Here is a 21,714-nt window from a genome sequence, read left to right as displayed (position 1 = left end):
CCAAGGGTGCACATCTGATAAATGTCAGGACCAATAATGTAAGCCTAAGTCAGTTGGGCTCTAGAGAAAGTATGGGCCAACTCTGAGCAGCGGGCTGAATCTGATGGGCTGCTTTTGTAACAGAGTCTTAATGAACACCATTGTTCATCTTAACCTAATCGTTGCCTATGACTGCTTCTCTGCTATCATAGCAGAGTTGATAATTGTAACAGAGACTATATCATACAGAAAGCCTAAAAGTGTACTGTCTGACCCTTCACAGAAAATGTTTTCCAATCCCATTTCTGAAGCCCGAACTCTTAATCATCATTCTATTCTCCCTCTCCCTCTCCACTCTAATACTCGCACTTTCAATATTTTGTTGTCACAGTTCATATGAATCCTTAATACTAAACTATATTCCCTTGGTCCAAAATCATGCTCATTAGGAATTTCATTTATTTTTGTGGCCACTGCTAAGAACTTTTCTAATTTTTAATATGCTGAATGTTACTAAATAAAATGGATAAATAATATATGAAAACATGATGACAATCATCACTTAGCACATCTAGAGGCAGTGGTAGCTGATTTTAGATCTGGAACGATGACTGAGGTGTGAATACCCTGGCTCTCCTTACTCTGCCCTTGTAAGTTTCTCTGTTACTATTGCAATTTCAGATGGAAGAGAAAAATCGACAGTTACAAGAGCGTCTTGAGCTGGCTGAGCAAAAGTTGCAGCAAACTATGAGAAAGGCTGAAACTCTACCTGAAGTAGAGGCTGAACTGGCTCAGAGAATTGCAGCCCTAACAAAGGTACTGTACTAAAACAATGGCCGACCTATATGGAGAAGTAACTGACAATTAAAGTGGAATTTTAAAAAAGAGTTTCTTTAGATACTATTTAGGCTAAGTGTACTTAATCTTTATGTATTTGTGCATTATTTTATAGTTCTTTTCTTACTGTATATGTTTTATTTATACCACATCAAGTGATGGCGATATCAAGGTGATGATCTGGCTGCCTATTTAAAGAAAACAAAATAAACTTTTATGTCTTTTTGTTATGGTTAATTTTCCATAATATTTGCATGTAAGAATAATCATGAAGATACATACACAATAATAATATTTAATATGTAAATACATGAGATGTAAAAGTTTATCAGACTTCATATACATTATTTACTATTGGAAGTATAGATAATTGGTGTTTTTCTAGTTATAGTGTGGTAACTTTGCTAGAAGTTTAAAATCTTGGAGAAGCCTAAAGCCACTAGATAGTCAGAAAATAGCTTTTATAATTTCTTCTGAAAAAAATTAAAATCAGTATTCTGAAGATTATTTAGTATTTTCTGTTATAATGTGACCAGAAGATTCTATAACTATCTGTATATATTTTAATGTTAAACAACCATTACAATGTTAAAAAGGGTTATTCTGATCTCTTATAGTGAAATGGAAATGATATTGCTTCAAAATGTAAATATATGTATATATATCCCTAGAATAAAAATCGTGATTTTTGTCATATAATGATAATAATCGTATGTTTGATTCAATAGCAATTCAAAAATATACATTCATTTTAGATAATCACATAATCATCACAATTTTCTACATTTTCCAAGCCATTACAATAAACAAATACAATAGGTATAGGAACATAAAACTAAAAATTCTGTTTTAGGGATGGTCCAGGACAACTGACACAGCAGTGCAAAAGTAAGCAAACACACACATACACATACATACATACACATATACACACATACACACATGCACACATACGCATACACACACACACACATACACACACACACACTGCATTCCTAAAAATGTAAACAGTTAAAGAAGAATGTGTCCCTCAGCATGCCTGACAATAAGACAGCAGCTTTCCTGAGCCACTCTGCCTGAACGAGTCCACCATCACGCCTCATTTTGTTCACATGCACAGTTTTCTGATCGTACGTCTGGCCTCTGCTCATCACCCTGACTTGGAGGAAAATGTAGATTTGTCTGTTGGTTAAAACAGGAAAAATAATCAGTAGTGAAAAGGCCAAGAGTTAACAAAGTAGAGCAGGATCAGGAGGCATTTTATTGGATCAGTTGATTTTGTATAGAATGTTGAAGTAGCTAGCTGAACAGAATATTAGTCTGAGATTTGGATCATTCTATAGGCACAGACTGTATCAGTAAACCTCACTGGCAATTTCACAAATGTGTAGTTTCTAAGTAAAAGGAAATGTATCACTTAATTGGAAAAATACTTTCTAAATTATGAAAAGCAATACAAACATATTAGTATTATTCAATTTTTTCTTAGCAATACTAAATTTAATTTATATAACATGGATTATGATAAACATCCTTAGGCTTGTCATCAGAGGAGCGTGAAGAACTTTCTTAAAGCAGTCTCTCATTCAGTTTCCCGATTTTGAGGGGAATTGTGTGAGTGACTAAATAAGAAAAAATAACTTTGTAAAATTTCACTATCAATAATCATCAATATTATCCTGAGTAAAATATCAGAAAGTATGGAATCTCCCTTAAGAATCACATTTTAGAACTCAGCAGATCTTTGGTAGACCCAGAATAAAACATTATTAAGAAAAAATATTTGACTTATAGGGCTTTAAGATAAAGTTCCTATAATTACTTGATTTAAAGTATTCAAAAAATAACTAAAAATGATTACCTCATCTTTTTTCCCTTCTCTTTTTTCTTAAGTTATTATTCCTCATCTTTCTCTTACCTAAGATATTGCCAATATTTCCCTTTATCTGAACCCTTTAAATTTACTATTTTTCAGAAAAATTTTATCCTTCTTGAAAACCTTCATGTTCTTTAATTTGTTCACCTTCATTTTCCCATCTTATCTTTTGACTGGTTCTGTATCAACAATGTATTTCAGACATTCAATTTTATTTGGCCACCATATTTATTTTAAAATATAAACACCTTAAGTGCTAAGAGTTTATCATGAACATGCTCCTTCCACTTGTAACTCTTTTTATCCAACAGCTCAAAAAATCACTCTTTAATTTGTTCACCTAATATTTATGGCTTCAATATCTTGTACTTTTTCTTGTTTTCTTCACTCAAGCTCCCTAAGGAGGTTCTCAATAAGGCTGTTTCATTTTTTCTTTCAATTTTCATTCATTTTCAGTATCTCACTCTTATTGATCATAGTGGTCATTTTCTACTTTTTAAACTTTTTAACTAATCACTAAAGTAAGTGGATTTCTTCTTCACTTAAAACTAGGCCCCCATAATACATAATTTGAAAAGTATACTTAACAACCTCTCAAATATTTTATTTGGTATATATATATATATATATATACACATTATATATACATGTATATACAAATATAATATATATATTTGCTTACTATAAGCAACCTGTTTGTCTCCTTGTTGGCTCTCTTCTCTTTCATTTCTTCTCTATTTCTGAATATATTTCTGCTCTTCTCAAAAACTATTTTAGCTTCTAGTATACTCTAGAAATTCAGCTCATTCGAAATCTGATTGTACTACATTTTAGAGTGAAACCAAGATAAAGCCAGTTTTCTATCAAGGACTATAAAAATAGTAGACTATTACTGTATGGTCTCTGTAGTTACATCAACTGCTGACTTTGTAGTCTTCACAAAGCTAAGTTGAATATAAATTAGTAGTGTTGGTTGAAAATTATCTACTGTTTAGAAATTATATCTGGACTTACTGTCGCTCCCCCTCTTCGTGGAGGAACGACACTAAACCCTGCCTAGGCTTCATATCCGAGTCACGGCACCATTATGTCGCTCCCCCTCTTCATGGAGGAACGACACAGGACCCTGCGCTGTTCTTTCGTCTGCTCGGCCCTCCCCGGGTTTGCTGCTGGTTCTTCCCGGGTTGGCTACTGTCCCTTCCACCTCCGTGGAAGGGCGGTTCCCCCTGCCACATTCCCCACTTCCGCAGGGGAGCGGCACACCGCCGGCCGGCTCTCTCGGGGGCTGCACAGATGTTCCCCTTAGATGTTCCTCTTAGATGTTCCTGGTGCATGTTGTCTCTCTCCTCCTTTATAGTCCTCCTCCGCCAATCCCAACTCGGCTGCCCACACGCCGAGTACGCTGCTCTCCTCCAATCAGGAGCAGGTCCTGCTGTTTATTGGCTGAACTGGAGGCAGCTGTGTAGAAGCTGTTTTCTTCTCTCCCAGCGCCATATTGTGGGAGAGCAGATGCATAGAATAAGTCTTAATTCCAGTAACTTAGTCTAGTCCGAGTTGCTCCCCACACTTACCTTTTGATTGATTGGACCTATTTTTTCTTCATTGTGTGTGTGTATGTGTGTGTGTGTGTAGGAGAAACTCATTTAAAGGTTTTTGGAAAGTTAAAATTGTTTATTAATGCTTATGGATAAAATTAAATGTTGGCTTTAGCAAATTTATACACAATTAACCAGTGAAGATTATTTGGGGCTCCAAATCTTATGATTTCTTAGGTCTAAATTAAAATGTATAGTTCCCTCAGCAAGGACATAATCCATCTTGAATTCCCTGAGGTATTTCATTTATTTCTAGTACCAGTAAAAAGTATCAAAAGAATTCTTGTTCTATATCTAGAATGAATTTCACATTATTTGGTATGTTTCCAATATTTAAGACAAAAACAGGTAGAAATCTTAAAGACATTACAAATTTGTATTGTTGAAAAGATAGTTCGGGGTTTTGAAATATTCATAACTTGAATATCTTGAATTAGTCCCTACATTAATTTTAATTCCACTAGCTGCCTGTTAAAATGTACTTTTGAAGAATTAGATATCTTTATCAATTTAAAGTATATATTTCAATAATATTTTGATTCATTCACTGTATCTGTAATAGAACTCTGTTTTAAATGATATTATCAAACTATTTTATGGTATTTAAGGACCATGCTAATTTTTTGTTGCTTCTGATTAAGAATTTGAGGAAGACCTGGCAAAGTAATGAATTATTTTTATTTCTTCATTATCTTCCATAGTTGTGAAATAAAAAAAAAAAAAACTCAGTCTTATGAAATTTAAATCTTAGTTTTAATTTGAACGAGCATACAAGATTTGATATTTTAAATGTTTATTAATTAAATTAAAATTTGTTGAAAAAATATGGTAGACATGTATATGAGTCAATACTTGAATAGGATATTATTATTTACTGTGACTACTTGACATGTTTTTATATTCCTATACTGGCATAAGCATGTTTCACTATTTTAGAATGAACTTACAAAATGTGATAAAATGTGCTCTAAAGTTAAAATGTGCTGTCTTGCAATAGGGCTCTTTTGATGTTCTAATTACTTATAATTCTGATTAAAATAGCTTTATATGTAATCTGTGCATAACATACAAATGTAATTCAGCTACCAGCAATGTCACATGTGTCAAACACTCTGTACCTATCATAATCTGATAGTCACCTCCAAGACACAGGGCAAACATTAGCTCACAAAGGCACTGTGCTGCCTCTTCATTGTGCTGCCTCTTCACAAAGGGGCACTATTTTGTTTCCATAGCAACAAATTAATGTCTAAACAGCTTTGGAGGGGACTCTAGTACCATTTAGGAAAGTTCACAAATAAGTTTCCTTGTCCTCAGCCCATTATTGTTGTCTTAATAATCTGAGGGGGACTTTTAATCATTTTCATTTAAAATTGTAAATGAGCTTACATCTGAGAATAAGCAATTGGATTCCAGACCAATGTCCACAGATATTCAGAGACCAGAAGTCATTTCATAAGTTCACAACTGTTTTGGAAGAAAACTCAATGTTGCTTGAATTGGGGAATACTCATAATAATTAACCCTATGGCTTAGCTTTTGCTCTGATTTCTACAGGGCAAGATTTATGATAAATTTTGTACCAAATTTATTACACTTGAGCCATTGCCTAACATACTCCTTACATTGAGATACAGTTTCCATTATTTTTATATAATAAACCAACCAAAATGCAAAACTTTTAATGTTAACTTTTACCAATCTCTCAGAGACATATTCTAGTGTTTGGTTTCCCATAATCCAATTATTCTGTGACTCTTTCAGAGTTGCTTCAGTTCACTCTGTAGTAGTCATTCATTGCCAGCCATCACTAACTTTCCATATCTTAGGTTGACAGCTTTTTATTTTAACATATCATTGACTTTCATTTATAACCATCGACTGCATCATGTTCACCAGATGTCAATGTAGTTTCCACATAAAATTCTATTAAAGTATTATATTTGCTGTCACACTTTTCTTTTAAGCATTCTGTGCTATATTCTGTTCAGTGTGTGTCTTTAGTTCTGATTTTTCAATTTTGTCCCTCTCCTTTTCCTTGATCTGTTAGTCTGATCCAACCTCTTCTACCTCATCTGATGATTATCAATATGTTATGGAAGCTAAACTACAAGAAATGATCTCCATACGTAGGAAGGTAGTCCTACTGGACTTTACTTTCTATTGCTAAATAGAATCCATCTAAGTTTTTCTTTTCATTTCTAAAAATTATGTTACTTTTATTTATTGATAATCGACCATCTGTGCAGTTCAGTGCTTCAGGAGCTTAAGATTGGACAATGGCAGGTTTGTGTTCAAACCATGCACAGTTTGCATGTTACATTTGGCTGATTTCATTGCTCATAAATAACTCCAATGTTTTGCTGATGCTTGGATGTAACAGGCCTCTGTAGCTGACACATTTCAAGCAATGCTGTTCAGCTGCCTGTTTAAAGAAAGTTTATTTTTTGAAAACTATGTTTGCAGTTGGTAGTAGCTTGCTTTACATTTTATTTCAACTTATTTAGAGGAAAAGAGTTAATCAGATCTTATATTCCAGATGCATTCTTCATATTTCTGAACAGGCTGAAGAGAGACATGGAAATATTGAGGAACGAATGAGACATCTTGAAGGCCAACTTGAAGAGAAGAATCAGGAACTTCAAAGAGTATGTATATTAAGAACCCATCTTCCTGCCAACCAAATCCTCAGTTTACGGCTTTGTAGTGTGCATATGAAAAGAAAGCTTTTGAAAGATGGGCTATATTTAAAATCTTGTGGATATACCCTATGCATTTAAAAAAAAAAAACTTTCTAGCAATTTAATCAAAACAAAATTGAATCCATTTTAAAACTAGCAAATCTCTAACCTTGAAGAATCTTTAAAGGGTTTACCTGTCTAAATTATTTTTTTTTTCATCAATGTAAGGCTAGGCAAAGAGAGAAAATGAATGAGGAACATAACAAAAGATTATCTGATACCGTGGACAGACTTCTGACTGAGTCCAATGAACGCCTACAGCTGCACTTAAAGGAAAGAATGGCTGCCCTAGAAGAGAAGGTAAAATTACAGAAGGGCAGACTTGCATGAATATTTAGCTTTGTTCTTGTGACCATGCTATTTTGTACCCCTTCAACCATTGTCTTAATCAGATGATCCTTTATCATCCCCACTTGAAAACATATCTGATAGAATCTTAGTAATGAATGATTTCTGTTAAAATGGATAAAATCAGTTTTTAGTGAACACACATGTGTGATATATAGTTCTTTCATATTTCTATGCTCAAATGAAGTAAATATGTTAAAATGTATTGTGATTGGTGACAAAAATATTTATCTTTATTCTGGTATTCAGATAAGTTATAAGGCAAAAATAAATATTTGGGGGTTATTTGGAGCCTTGCTTTGGATTATTTATATTTCTCAAGTGGCTGACTGCTATTACCAGTCGTCTAATAGCCAAAGTTTGAGTAAGTTTATCTCACCAATAGAAATAGTGTCAGTACCGCTAAAGGGTTTAGGGACCCAATATTTTCATCTGCACTGTTTCAGAAAAAGTACTTCTTGATAAATGATTATATATGTCTTATTGATAGTTGGCAGCTACCAGACCAGCAAGAGTACATGAACTAGTTGCTAACTCCAGAGCATAAACAAGGTTAGGAACTAAAACCCAAGAGGACAAATTATTTTGGAAATTTATTTTGAAAGTCAATCACTACTTTAGCTAGACAATCTCTCATGAAACATAAAATAAACCAGAATAAAGAAAATATTTCAACAAAGTGTAAATTTGTTACCCATTAGGAAGTCATAAGGTATGCTTTTTCTCATGTAACTCCAAATATATGACTGTCATATAGTTGTTACACTATTTAATTTTATCCTACAAATTTGAAAGCAATGCATTATTTAAAAAATATTTTGCAAGATTATATGAAAAATACAAAGTTTTAACAGCAAAATACTTTTATAGTGAGGATTCTTGCAGCTAACTGAAAGAAGCAACTTACTTTTGCCTGTCTTGATGACATGTAACTTGGTTTTCTGAATACCTACAATTTCTTTTTTCTCTCTCTGATAATTTTGAAATTATTACAAATTATTAATTCTGTATTTGAAATAGATGTTTAGAGAATGAAATCTTAAAATATGATTTGATAATTTTTTCTTTCTTTAGATCTTAAAAATCAATTTAGCTGATATTTTTATAACACCTCCAGCTAACATTTAGAATGTTACTTTCTCTCATTTGGAGAATAATCTAATATTTTCTACTTTAAAGCATAGTCTGAGAAGAGGCAAACAGAAAAGTCTTGAAAGGTAATATTTATTCCATATGTACACTCAAGTCTTACAAAATAACATTTCCTATTTAAATTATGTATTTCTCAAAACATTAAGGTATCATGTTTAATGATCCTTTTGAAACTTGGTTTCTATGGAAACCAAGAAATGGCTGCAACTCAAAAGGAATCAAAGAAGATCCTTGAGTGATTGAACATTAATGTACGTACTCCAGTATATTATATTTAATGTATTAATTATGTATATATTTTTCTTTTTGTAGAATGTTTTAATTCAAGAATCAGAAACTTTCAGAAAGAATCTTGAAGAATCATTACATGATAAGGTATTATGGAAACCTACATTTTTGTTCATTTTTCTACTTCTATAAATATTTTGGATAAATATTTTGTTGTAAAATATATCTGATAAGGAATAATTTTTGGATGTGATCTTTTTGAAGCATTTTTAACTATTCTACCTAACAAAAGAGTAGATATATAAGTAGAATTTCTTGCATGAATTTTTAAGGTGCAAACATACGAAAAAAAATCTCTATCTACTCAGGAAGTTCCTCTCACGTTAACATACAGTCACCACTCCTCTAAAGATGATCATTATCTTGGCTTCTAACATTTAATAGCAACAGTTTTGTCTTGCTTTCTGACTTATGTAAGTGGGATAAGAATGTGTCTAGTTTGACATGCTATTTTAGCACCAACACATTAAGTAGATGTGATATATAAATATTTTGAGGAATTATGTATTTTCAAACATAATAGTAGTTTAAGAGTAACTGAAAAATCTGAGGAGAGAGAACATGCATTTATTAACCAATAAGAATGGAGTGCAGCAGCGGCTGCTAAGTGCCAACCATCAAGCAGACAGAGTTACAGGGAGGAGAGGTCAGCATGCATTGCTATGGAAGGCGACAGTGAGGAAGGCTTCATTGTAGGGGAGGTAGGATTCTCTTACAAGTCGTGTGAAGCACAATGTATGTGGCATGATCGCAGGTGCCTGGTAAGGTGAGGAGGTAGATAGTGAAGGTGATATCTTAAATCATATTAGACTGGAATCACCTATCCCTGCTCTAAGATATGTAGATAAGAACTACATTATGAAATAGTTAAAGTTGTAGTTGCTAATATGCCTTTTCCTTCTTCTTTAGCCTTCTTTCCATATTTAATACAATAAAATGAAATTGCTACCTTAAAAAGAAATCTATAAATGTGTGTTAAGTAAAAGGTACAAGGAATAGAGAGAAAGGGAGAGAGAAGGGAGGAAAGGAAGAAAAAGGGAAGAGAATGAGGGACAGAGGAAGATAGGTCAGGAAGAAGAAACTGAAGGAAGGAAGGGATGGAGGGAAAAAAAGGATCAAGGAATGATTTGGCATCAGTATGGCAAGGCATTATAAAAGATGAGAAAGAAAAGGAGAGGGAGATAAATTCTACACTTAACCTATTAGATCCTACATATTATGATATTAATATTTTATTTATTCTTGTTTTGAAGTTTATTTGGAAAACAAAGAGACATGATTTCCCCCACCTGCTGGTCAATTTGCAAAATGCCCACACAGTAGGGCCTGGACCAGGATAAAGCCAGGAGCAAGAAACAGAATCTGGGAATCCCACATGGTTGGCAGAGAGCCAGCTACTGAGCCATCACTGCTGCCTCACAGGGTGTGCCTTAGCAGGAAAGTGGAATCAAAGGTGGAGCTGGGCCTCGAACCCAGGCCCTCTAATATTGGATACAGGCATCCCAAGCAGTGCCAACCGCTGCATCAAAACACCCACCCCTGAGGTTAATTTTTAAAAGTCCCACAGTCAGGGTATCTGCAGACTCCTGATAGATAGGTCTACTAAAACAATATGAAAATGGTGCTTAGAAGATGAAATAGAATTCTTTCTGAAATATTTCAGAAAGATGACTTTAAAATATCACTTTAGCAGCTCTTGAAGCCATATGTGATCTTTACAATTAGAGATGAGAAGGGCATTCTATATAGAAGATGGAGCCTATACAACAGCAAGGAAAAAGCAAAAATGGCTAGATTGCTAAATCGTTAGAATTTTTCCATCACTGGTATGTGTTTGAAAAACTACATTGGCCAGATTGTGAATTTTGGACTTGATGTTGTTATGCAATGTTATGTTATCCAGAGCTCTGTGTGCTCCTGGCAAGATCCCCAGAACCCACTCCCCCACCTACGACCCAAACCTTGTAGCTGGAACAATCTGCCTGGGCAATCGGCACTACTGATCATTTCACACTTAACATAGTTGTTCTCGCTAATCTTCAGAGAGTACAAAGCCTGGTTCAGACCTCATTTCTGGACTATCATCTCATAGAGACACACACACGTTGGCCTGGTGATATCTATTACACCTCAGATCCTCACTCAATTATCTATTCTCAGTCTAGTTCAGCCAAATCCTCAGTGTGCTCAACCTCTTCTCTCAGTTTCTCCTTAGCATCTTTATCTCTAAAATTTCAGATTCCTAGAGTAAGCCTGGGATCTCTTCTCCTGTTCAGTTCCTGGTGGCCTCCTCTGATCTCATGAATTTAAAAACCATCTTCAAATTGAGCATTTCCAACTTTAGATCAACTGCTGGGTGCTCTCCCATAAGGGAATGCATAGATTCTATGCAAGCTCATTGTTAAAATTTCAGCTCAAATTTGACATCTTACTCTCCTCCCCAGATTTCCCCACAGTAAGCACCAACACCACCTAATCTAACTACCTTCTGCAGTTTTCTTGTCTCAGAAAATCATAACTGTGGGGTTTGCATTGTAGTACAATGGGCTAAGCCACTGCCTGCAATGCAGGCATCACACATGAGCGCTGGTTTGAGTCCCAGCTGCTCCACTTCCAATCCAGCTCCCTACAAATGGCCTAAGAAAGCAGCAGAAGATGGACCAAGTGCTTGGTCCCCTGAACCCACATGGAAGGCCTGGATTAAGCTCCTAACTCTTGGCTTTGGCCTGGCCCAGGCCTGGCCATTGTGGCCATTTTGGGGGGTGAATCAGGAGATGGAAGATATCTATCTGCCTCCCTCCCTCTGTCTCTTTAACTGTGCCTTTAAAATAAATAAATGAATCTTTTAAAAAAATTATAACTGCAACTTCTTTCTCCAAGTTACTCTTGTTAAAAATCTTGGCATTATTCTTAACACCTATGTTTATCCCACACCCCATGTCCTGTACGGTAGCCAGTCTTGTTAGTTCTACAACAAAAATTTGCCAAAATCTAGTCATTTTTTTCCTGAGATCATTCTTTTTAAGATATTATTTTCTTGCCTGAATTTTTGGAATAGGCTTCATAGTTCTCTTTCCAATCTCTCCAACTCATCCTACAGTTGATTTCCCAACTGTCAGAATTATCTCGTCACTCCCAGCTCAAAAATCTTCAGTGTTTCCTGTCTCTCTCAGACTCAAAGATGAAGGGTGTAAAATGGTTTGTGATGCCTTTCAGGAGTACTGTCCCTGAGTCCTGTAATCATCCATTTTCTAAATTCATCCCCTCCCTGCCTTTCTCCTCACCCTTTCTGTTTGGCCTCTTTGGACGCTGCTCTCCATCTCATTAAATATGCTTCCTCTAAGAAGGCATTTAGTCTTCTGTGCCTTCTGTCTGCCATGCATTTTCTTAAGGTATTCTCACATGTTTTTCCTTTTCTTTTCTTTTCTTCAGCTCTGCATTCAAATATCACTTTATCAGAGCACCCTTCCATGACTCCTGTATTTTACCCTCCTCATGCAACCTGTAATCCCATATGTCCTATTTACTTCTTAGGAAGCTCATCTTCCCCACCAGATTGCAAATCACACAAAAGAAGAAACTTTGTCAGTTCACTACATACCTTTAGTGCCTGGACCACAAGCAATGCATTTTTTTGTGTGTGGAAATAAAGAACAAATGAATTAATAAGTCCCAGAAGGAACTACTGTACTTTTTTTAAAGCAAGATGTTTATTAGATAGTACATGTGCGTTAAAATAATATGACTACAGAGGATTTTGTGAGGAAGAAATAGATGCTGGTAGAATACTTTTTTAAAAACAAGGATAAAAAGTGTTTAAAGTAGAATGGTTGTTGTGAGAATAAAACCAGCAGATAAGAAAAATATGGCAAAGTCCACATTGACAAAAACTGTGGTGGGAATAGAAGTATGAATGGAATAACATGTCCACCCCTGATCACTGGGAAGGGGAAAACGGAAACAAAATCGGAATGGACAGATTCAAGCATTTCTAACAATATAGAAGTGGTAACCATTAGAACAAAAAGGTCAATGAAGACAGTACATCACAAAACCTTCAGCAGGAAAGGAAACTGTTTTGCAAACCATTTATTTTTGTTTGATTTGTTTGTGCATGTCAGTTTTAAGTTAATAGTTTTTACAGTCAGTACATTTTAATGGAAACAACTTGTCCTAAAACTGTCGCAGAATTTTTTGACTCATTAAAACAAAGTTTAATGAGAAAAAATGCAGAAAGAGCATTTAATTAAGGGCTATGAGACAACCTCCATCTTCATGAATTTACAAACTGAAACTGATATTGGCCAACCTGCCAAAATTATCAAAAGTGCAAGTAATTGTACCGATATAAATCCAGTAAGTACATTCTATTTCCTTTTGAACTGATGATTTTTTTTCTGACCACTTTATTCCAGCCCTTTTTCTCCTTCATCCCAACATACTGTATTAATAAGACTTTTTCCTTATTTTTATAGCTGGATATGGTTTCTAATCTGCATTTTGAAGTGATGTCTACCTAACTAATCCTGGCTTTAATGTTCAATAAATTTTCAACTATTTATCATTTCTGAATGCCAGGGAATATAGATAATTTTTTTATTGATTTCTGCTGTTTGCATTTTTATTCTAAGGGAAAAGTTCAGGAAAAAAAAGTTCAGAAAAAAAAAAGTTCAGTTGCTGTCCTATCTAATAACCCCCAATAAAAATATATCTGCCAGTTTTCCCTTTTAAAATACAAATTAAGCTTGGTTTATCATAAAGGAGTGTTAGTATTATTGGCATATGCTTATCATCTGTTTATCACTTTTGTTTTCCAGGAAAGACTAGCAGAAGAAATTGAAAAGCTGAGATCTGAACTTGACCAGTTGAAAATGAGAACTGGCTCTTTAATTGAACCCACAATATCAAGGTAACAGTAAATTGATAACTTATTTTAAATATCCACTAAGAATCAATAAGAGTTTATTCTTAGAGTTCCATATCTCCTTGACCAAAATAAATAAGTGCCACCTATTGCTCATTAGTCACTACCAGATTTTTTAAATTGATTGGCTCAAAGAGACAGACAGACCAAGAGGTCTCATCTACTGATTGACTCCCACATCTCTGCAGTGACCTGGGCTGAACCAGAGGTGGAGCCGGGAGCCTGGATTGAGGAGCTCGATCCAGATGACTCCTGGGGGTGGCAAGAAGCGGAGTACTGAGCCATCACCTCTGCCTCCTAGGGTACACACTAGCAGGAAGCTGGAGTAGGACCTGGAGCTGGGAACTGAACCTAGCACAACAATAGGAGATGTGAGCACCTTAACATCTATTTTATTTTAAGGATTTATTTATTTGTTTAAAGGCAGAGCTACAGAGAGGCAGAGGCAGAGACAGAGACAGAGAGAGAGAGAGAGAGTCTTCCATCCGCTGGTTCACTCCCCAGATGGCCACAAAGGCCGGAGCTGAGCCTATCTGAAGCTAGGAGCTTCTTCCGGGTCTCCCGTCCAGGTACAATAGCCCAAGGAATTGGGCCACCTTCTACTGCTTTCCCAGGCCATAGCAGAGAGCTGGATTGAAGTGGAGCAGCCTGGACACAAACTGATGCCCATATGGGCTGCTTGCACCGGAGGCGGCAGCTTTAGCAGCTACACCACAGCACCAGCCCCAGTACGTCTTTTTTTAAGAGGCACAGACAGAAAGTGAGAGAGAGAGAGAACTCTCACCCACGGGTTTACTTCCCAAATGTCCACAATGGCTGGAACTGGGTGTCTGAACCTCTAGGCCAAATGCTCACCCTCATCACCATATTTTGACTTACAAACTTATTTACAAACATATTTACAAACTTATAATTTCTATATTCCAATATCACTTTCTAATTAAGAAACCCTTAGTGCAAATAGCAAATATTTAAGTTGTCTTTTATATTCTACATTTAATTATAATAGATAGAAGTATATAAAGAAATTCTTCAATGAAGTAATTGAATTTCATGTATGTAGATTCATCTCATTCTAAGAGGCTACAGCCCTTTCCTCCTATGTACCCAATACACAAATTGAACTGTACTTGAATTTTTCTGTATACACATTCCATGCAGAAACATGCAGAAATGCATCCAAAGCTTGGGACTGAACAAGTCACATAGTATCTACCCATTTTTTTTTTTTAAAGATTTATTTATTTTACTTGAAAGTCCATTACACAGAGAGGAGAGGCAGAAAGAGAAAGGTCTTCCAAATGATGGTTCACTCCCCAGTTGGCTGCAATAGCTGGAGCTGCGCCAATCCGAAGCCAGGAGCCAGGAGCTTCCTCTGGGTCTCCCATGCGGGTGCAGGGGCCCAAGGTCTTGGGCCATCTTCTACTGCCATCCCAGGCCACAGTAGAGAGCTGGACAGAAGTGGAGCTGCCGGGTCTCGAACCGGCGCACAAAAGGGATGCTGGTGCTTCAGGCAAGGGTGTTAAACTGCTGCGCCATAGCACCAGCTCCAGTATCTACCCATTTTATTAAAGTACTTGAAAATAAAGATGGAATGAAAAACTATACCTGCAAGAATAAAACATTCCAGGCCGGCGCCGCGGCTCACTAGGCTAATCCTCCGCCTTGCAGCGCTGGCACACCAGGTTCTAGTCCCGGTCGGGGCACCGGATTCTGTCCCGGTTGCCCCTCTTCCAGGCCAGCTCTCTGCTCTGGCCAGGGAATACAGTGGAGGATGGCCCAAGTACTTGGGCCCTGCACCCCATGGGAGACCAGGATAAGTACCTGGCTCCTGCCTTCGGATCAGCACGGTGTGCCAGCCGCGGCGTCCATTGGAGGGTGAACCAACGGCAAAGGAAGACCTTTCTCTCTGTCTCTCTCTCTCACTGTCCACTCTGCCCATCAAAAAAAAAAAAAAAAAGAATAAAAGATTCCAATAAATTTAGCTGTACCCACATATTCTGACTAAACACGTTATCTTAAAAGAAATAGACAATGGAATGATTCTTTAAACAGAAAATGAGAGAGTGGCTAATAATTCATTTTAGTTTTCTTTTGTGATTAAGCCCTTTTACTTAAAGTTGTTAAAAAACCCTACAGGACTTCACCCATTTAATCATATACTTACTAGACAACACAGAACATCAGCGGTTTGAAATTTTTGCCTGCCACAGGCTTTGAGTAGAAGCCCACTTTATATCTTTTTAAAACATTTTTAATTTTTATTAAGGGAACAGATTTCATATATTTCACATATACAGTTTTTTAGAAGGTGTTATTTAATGAATACAAATTTCATATGTACCGTTTTTAGGAATATAGTGGTTCTTCCCCCCATTCCCACCCCCACTCCCGTCCCACCTCCTTTGCCCTCTCCCATCCAATCTTTATTAAGTTTCATTTTTAATTGACTTTATATATAGAAGATCAACTCTATACTAAGTAAAGATTTCAACAGTTTGCACCCACACAGACACACAAAGTAGAAAGTACAGTTTGTAGACAAATTTTACCATTAATTCTCATAGTACACCTCATTAAGGACAGAGGTCCTACATGGAAGTCATATATACAGCTTTCATAACATAATGATACTTCTCACTCTACCCTCCCACCCTTGCCCACTCCCACTCTCCCTCTTCCGTCCATTCTTTTATTTTTCTATTTTTGCCATAGCACACTTTCAATTTTCATTATCATCGCAAACTTAACCCTCCATTACATAAAGAATCCCCAAAATAGAAAAACCACTGTACCTCAGGAGTATAGATAAGGGCTATAGTCAAATCTCAAAATAATCAAATCTCAAAATGTAAATTTCACTCATATACGTTACTTTTCTGTACTCTGTATATTAACATAAATCAGGGAAAACATGATATTTGTCTTTTCAAGATCTAGTCATCTTAGGAGTGTTAATTGCACAGGGGCAGACATTTGTGTGTTTTGATAATTGCTGCAATCTGACATCTCAAAAACTGCCAACCGTGTAGTATGTTCTCAATAAATATTGTTAAACAAATGCGTATTTCGTAAAGCCTTTTTCAGGTGCTTATATTAAAATACAAAGCAAAAACATCCCAAAGGATATGTCCTATTTTCAGTGTAAGTATAAGTAAGAAATGTTCAATATTTTGAATATTTCTTCCGCAGTTTAGTTTAGTATGAGAAATACAATTCTGTAGACATAAGAACACCTCCAATGTTAAATATGTTAGTAATTAATTTGAAAAATCTCACTTATTTTTCAAATTTTTAAAATTCTGATGTTATATTTGAACTGAAATTATTAGTTCAGCAATATAGGTTCATGTGATGATGATGATCATGACCATGAAGTACTGCTAAAATATCTAAGGAGGAGGGGCTGGTGCTGTGGTGTAGCAGGTAAAGCCACTGCCTGCAGTGCTGGCATCCCAAATGGGCGCTGGTTTGAGTCCCAGCTACTCCACTTCCAATCCAGTTCTCTGCTATAGCCTAGGAAAGCAGTAGAAGATGGTCCAAGTCCTTGGGCCCCTGCACCTGTGTGGGAGACCCGGAAGAAGCTCCTGGATCCTGACTTCAGATCAGTGCAGCTCCAGCCGTTGTGGCCATTTGGGGCGTGAACCAGTGGATGGAAGACCTCTCTCTCTGCCTTTCCTTCTCCTTCCATATAACTCTGACTTTCAAATAAACAAATAAATCTTTAAAAAAATATCTAAGGAGGAAATCCACAGAATATTGTCTAATCAATACATTAAGTATATTCTAGCAGGATCAAATGACTATTTCCTTGTCTTTTTTACTCTAGATGTCAGAAATACAGTGTTACATTATAGGAGAGTTATCTAAAAGTTCATCACTGCAATGAGTCATCATCACAGCCCAACATATATCTACAATAAAGTCATGAAAACAAACATACAAAGCAATTATTCCTTTTTACAGCATATTATAGTGGAAAGCACACAAAACCAAGAATAAGACAACCCATATTCTTAGCTTTTGAACAATAATTGCTGCATGTTTGATTTTAAGAAATACACATTTTTATTGATTCTAATTATATATAATTCATGGTATGGGTATTTTACCTATATATGGTGTATTTTTCTGATTATCTCACAAGCTCTCCAGGTGAAGTAAATCAAGCAAGCAAAGAGAATTTTATAAATAGTAAATCATTTCAGAAACATAAAGTATTATAGGAATTAAGATAGCTAAACTGATGAGATTTATAACTTACAAGATACCTGAATGTTTATTAAACAACAAATACATATTGAACAGCAATGATTTGGGGGGCACTTTTTTTAAACAATAAGGAAAACAAAGGGTATGTTAGGATTCAGTCTATTAGTTGTTGATCTAAGAGGTGGGGAGGTGAGAAGAGCTGCATGTCAGTAACTCATACTCTGCACTAGTATCTCCTCTGAAAACAAAGCAAAATGAGCTCCAGAATAGCCATGGAGGACATAGCTACTAAAGCACAGCCCTAAAGGAATGGTGAGATCTGGGTAATGGGAAAGGACAATGGAGACTGTACCAGAAAGCAGAGGGATCACAAATATACTTTCTCTAAGAAAATTTATACCTGATTTATGTATGGAAATTCTTGATGAGTTTGAGAAGGGAGAAAATGTGTGGTTCATTGCTTAAAAGAATCACTAATTTTTTTGTAACTTACTTAGACCTTCAAAGAGCCTCTCAACTATTATACCCTTACAATGATTTTCTAAATGATTTAGTATGGAAATATTGTGTAGAATTCCTCTTGTTAGAGAACTAGCTCAAAAAATTGGGGGGAACAAAGAAAAACAGATGAGCAGGAAATTCTTTGCACAAAATGCAAACAGTGGGCTCTTCTAAGAGTGGTTCTCTCAAGATTTACTGTCCACTTTGTGCAGGACAGACATAGTTGCATTGGAGATATAGTGGTGATAGAGTACACATTCCAGATGGAAAATATAAAAATATTAGTTTGAAGATTGTTATAATTGAGAGAATACAGGAGCCAGAATAGTACATGGCCATAAATTTTAATCTGAAGCCTTAAGAATGCTAGCCATATAAATGTAGTGAAAGACTGTGTCCAGCAGAATTAAAAGTGTGTTCAAAGGCTCAGGGGAGAAGGAAAATGTGCGTTATTGAAGGAATTGACTGAATGAAAAGTAAGGTGGAGAGTAGCTAGTGAGGCGGACAGTAGGAAGGGCTGAGATTGGGGAGGGCTTTGGAAGGTCAGGAAGAGTTCGAAGCAGGTCACTGGTGAGCCAGAGCTGCATTGTGTTTCATGTTCTTGCATACGACTGGAGATGAGAGAGAAACAGAAAACAGTACTCCTCAAATGATAATTTATAGGAATTAGGAACTCCACTCTGATGCCCAAAGTAACATTAATGTGAGAAGTCACAGGTAAAAAGGTCAGAGACTGTTCTGAGAGAGATAGTTTGGGACTGTATTATAATCAGTTTTACTCGTAGTATTATCCATTATCTTACTGGATATTTATGCAATGCTTCTTATGTGCTAAGCACACCACCCTGGACATAGAATGGTAGCTAAACTGATTTTTGTCTTCTTGGAACTTAGATCATCTGCTCAATAGATAGCGATTGAGAATCATGGAATTTGTGAGTTTGGCCTGGTTGCTTAATTCATACATACATGACTCTATAAATACAGTTTGTGTATTTATGCATATATAAGAATTATCCACAATTAAGACAGTTAACTTGATTATGTCTGAAGTTCATTGCTATGAAACAGTAAATAACGTTCATTTGTCACTGATTCCTTAATTATTTTCATTTAATGTCATTTGGCAAAACAAGGTCTTCATTAGATAAATGTCTTCCACTATGGCAAAAACCCAAACCTCTCCTAATGCTTTTTAATCTTGCCAAACATTTGGAAATAGTTGCATTTGTCCACAAAGAACGAAAGAGAGTATGTTTGATTAGTGAGAGCCCAATTTCAACAGAAAACTCAGCTTTTTGCATTTCTGACTCATGATGGATTTTAAAGGACAGCATGATGTTGCTGTTATTATCATAATCATTATAATACAGTAAACTGAATTTGCTATAAATGTATAATGTGTGGAGAAACCTTTTCTTTGCTTTGATAACAATGTGCTTTATTATCATGTTTATTGAAAAACATTATGATGATATATGCCAATTGAAATTTTCTTACCAATTTGTCTCTGCAAATTTTAGAATAAAACATGCTTAGCAAAAAATTTTTTTCTTGGGGCTTGAGCTATGGTGTAGTAGGCCAAGTCTCCACCTGCGGCACCCACATCCCATATAAGGTTCTGGTTCTCGCTAGTCGTAGCTGCTCCTCTTCCAATCCAGCTCTCTGCTTATGGCCAGGGAAAGCAGTGGAAGATGGCCTAAGAGCGTGGGCACCTACACCTGTGCCGAAGACCAGGCAGAAGCTCCTGGCTCCTGGCTTTAGGTCCGCTCAGCTCTGCTGTTGGAGCCATTTGGGTAGTGAACCAGTGAATGGAAGACCTTTCTCTCTGTCTCTCCCTCTCTCTGTCTGTAACTCTGTCAAATAAATAAATAAAATGTTTTTTTTTAAATTTCGTAATCCTTTTGGAACAATTTCCTATCAAAAGCTAAAAAATAGTTCAGATGATATATATTTTCCTTTCAAAGGCAAGATTATTAACCTTGGGTCAATCTGATTTTAAGCATTTTGTTGATCCTCATGTTGAAAAATAGAGAATATGTGAATAAATTTATCCAAACAATTTTGAAATACTGGTACCCCAACATTTACACTTTTTAGTTAGATTCTTAAAATACATTTAAAACAAATATTGTATAAATCACAAATATTGAACTATCCATTAAAAAGCTCAAACGAAATAGAATTTTTGGAATTTAATCTAATGGATATTGGTTATGAATCCTAACATGTTTCATTGTACCGTTACATTTGAAAATTATACTGACCAGAGATGCTATAAGTGTATTCCAAAGGAGATTGACTTTGGAGAATGAACCTGAGACAGGAACTTCTGACCTAAGTCTCTGCACAGGCCTCAAGCAGTCATGACAGTTGATCATATTTTTTCTTAAGATTTATTTCCTTGAGAGTTTATGCTTTATTTCCAATTAAGCAGCATATAGCAATTTGCTTGTATCTTTGAGGCTGGAGATATTATATGTTCCTCCTTTTTCCAGAACTCATCTCGACACCTCGGCTGAGTTGCGGTATTCGGTTGGATCCCTAGTGGACAACCAGTCTGACTACAGAACAACTAAAGTAATAAGAAGACCAAGGAGAGGTCGCATGGGTGTGCGAAGAGATGAGCCAAAGGTTAATCTTTTTATTTTGATGGTTTTAATTAAAACACTGAATTAGCAAAGAGAATTCAAAATTTTACTGGTTTCATGGAGTATGACATATTTTTAAAACTATAACTAACATAAAGCTACTATTATGTGCTAGAAGTTCAATTAGTCATTTCTCATGTATCTAGTCATATAACATTATGAGGTTTATACTAATTTTATGCTAATATAAGAATACAAAGGGGGCTGGCCTTGTGGCATAGCAAGTTAAGCCTCTACCTGCAAAGCCAGCATCCCATATGGGTGCTGGTTCAAGACACAGCTACTCCACTTCTGATCCATCTCCCTGCTGATGTGTCTGAAAAAACAGGGAAAAAGATGGACCAAGTGCTTGGGCCCCTGCACTGACACTGAAAACCCTAAAGAAACTCAGGGCTCCTGGCTTTGGCCTGGCCCAGCCCTGACATTTGTGGTCATTTGGGGAGTGAACCAGAGTATGGAAGATCAATCTCTCTCTCTCTCTCTCTCTCTCTCTGTCTCCCCTCCTCTGTCTTTAACTCTGCCTTTCAAATAAATTTTAAAAACCTTAAAAAAGAATACAAATTTTGAACACAAAGGTGTTCAAAATTACAGAAGTAATCAAGTGATGGAG

The 21,714-nt window shown here is 36.0% G+C and overlaps 1 protein-coding gene across 18 annotated transcripts in view; it reads left to right on the top strand.

Annotated features, from left to right (window-relative positions):
- The window catches only part of PPFIA2 (PPFI scaffold protein A2), a 548,204-nt gene that overhangs the window by 442,586 nt on the left and 83,904 nt on the right, over nucleotides 1–21,714 (top strand). For 17 of the 18 annotated variants that reach the window (XM_089307514.1, XM_089307512.1, XM_089307509.1 and 14 more), the window contains 6 exons: nucleotides 661–795; nucleotides 6,852–6,935; nucleotides 7,197–7,328; nucleotides 8,841–8,903; nucleotides 13,634–13,725; nucleotides 20,952–21,087. In XM_089307514.1, the coding sequence (XP_089163640.1) occupies nucleotides 661–795; nucleotides 6,852–6,935; nucleotides 7,197–7,328; nucleotides 8,841–8,903; nucleotides 13,634–13,725; nucleotides 20,952–21,087 (642 nt within the window). Of the gene's footprint in view, nucleotides 1–660; nucleotides 796–6,337; nucleotides 6,425–6,851; nucleotides 6,936–7,196; nucleotides 7,329–8,840; nucleotides 8,904–13,633; nucleotides 13,726–20,951; nucleotides 21,088–21,714 lie in introns of all 18 variants that reach the window. The other variant, XM_089307511.1, reaches the window with a different exon arrangement.

This window comes from Oryctolagus cuniculus, chromosome 11 (genome assembly GCF_051225735.1).
Source record: "Oryctolagus cuniculus isolate XC-2025 breed Fujian yellow rabbit chromosome 11, ASM5122573v1, whole genome shotgun sequence".
In the NCBI taxonomy this organism is placed as follows: Eukaryota; Metazoa; Chordata; class Mammalia; order Lagomorpha; family Leporidae; genus Oryctolagus; species Oryctolagus cuniculus.
This window is presented reverse-complemented; position numbering and strand designations above follow the sequence as displayed.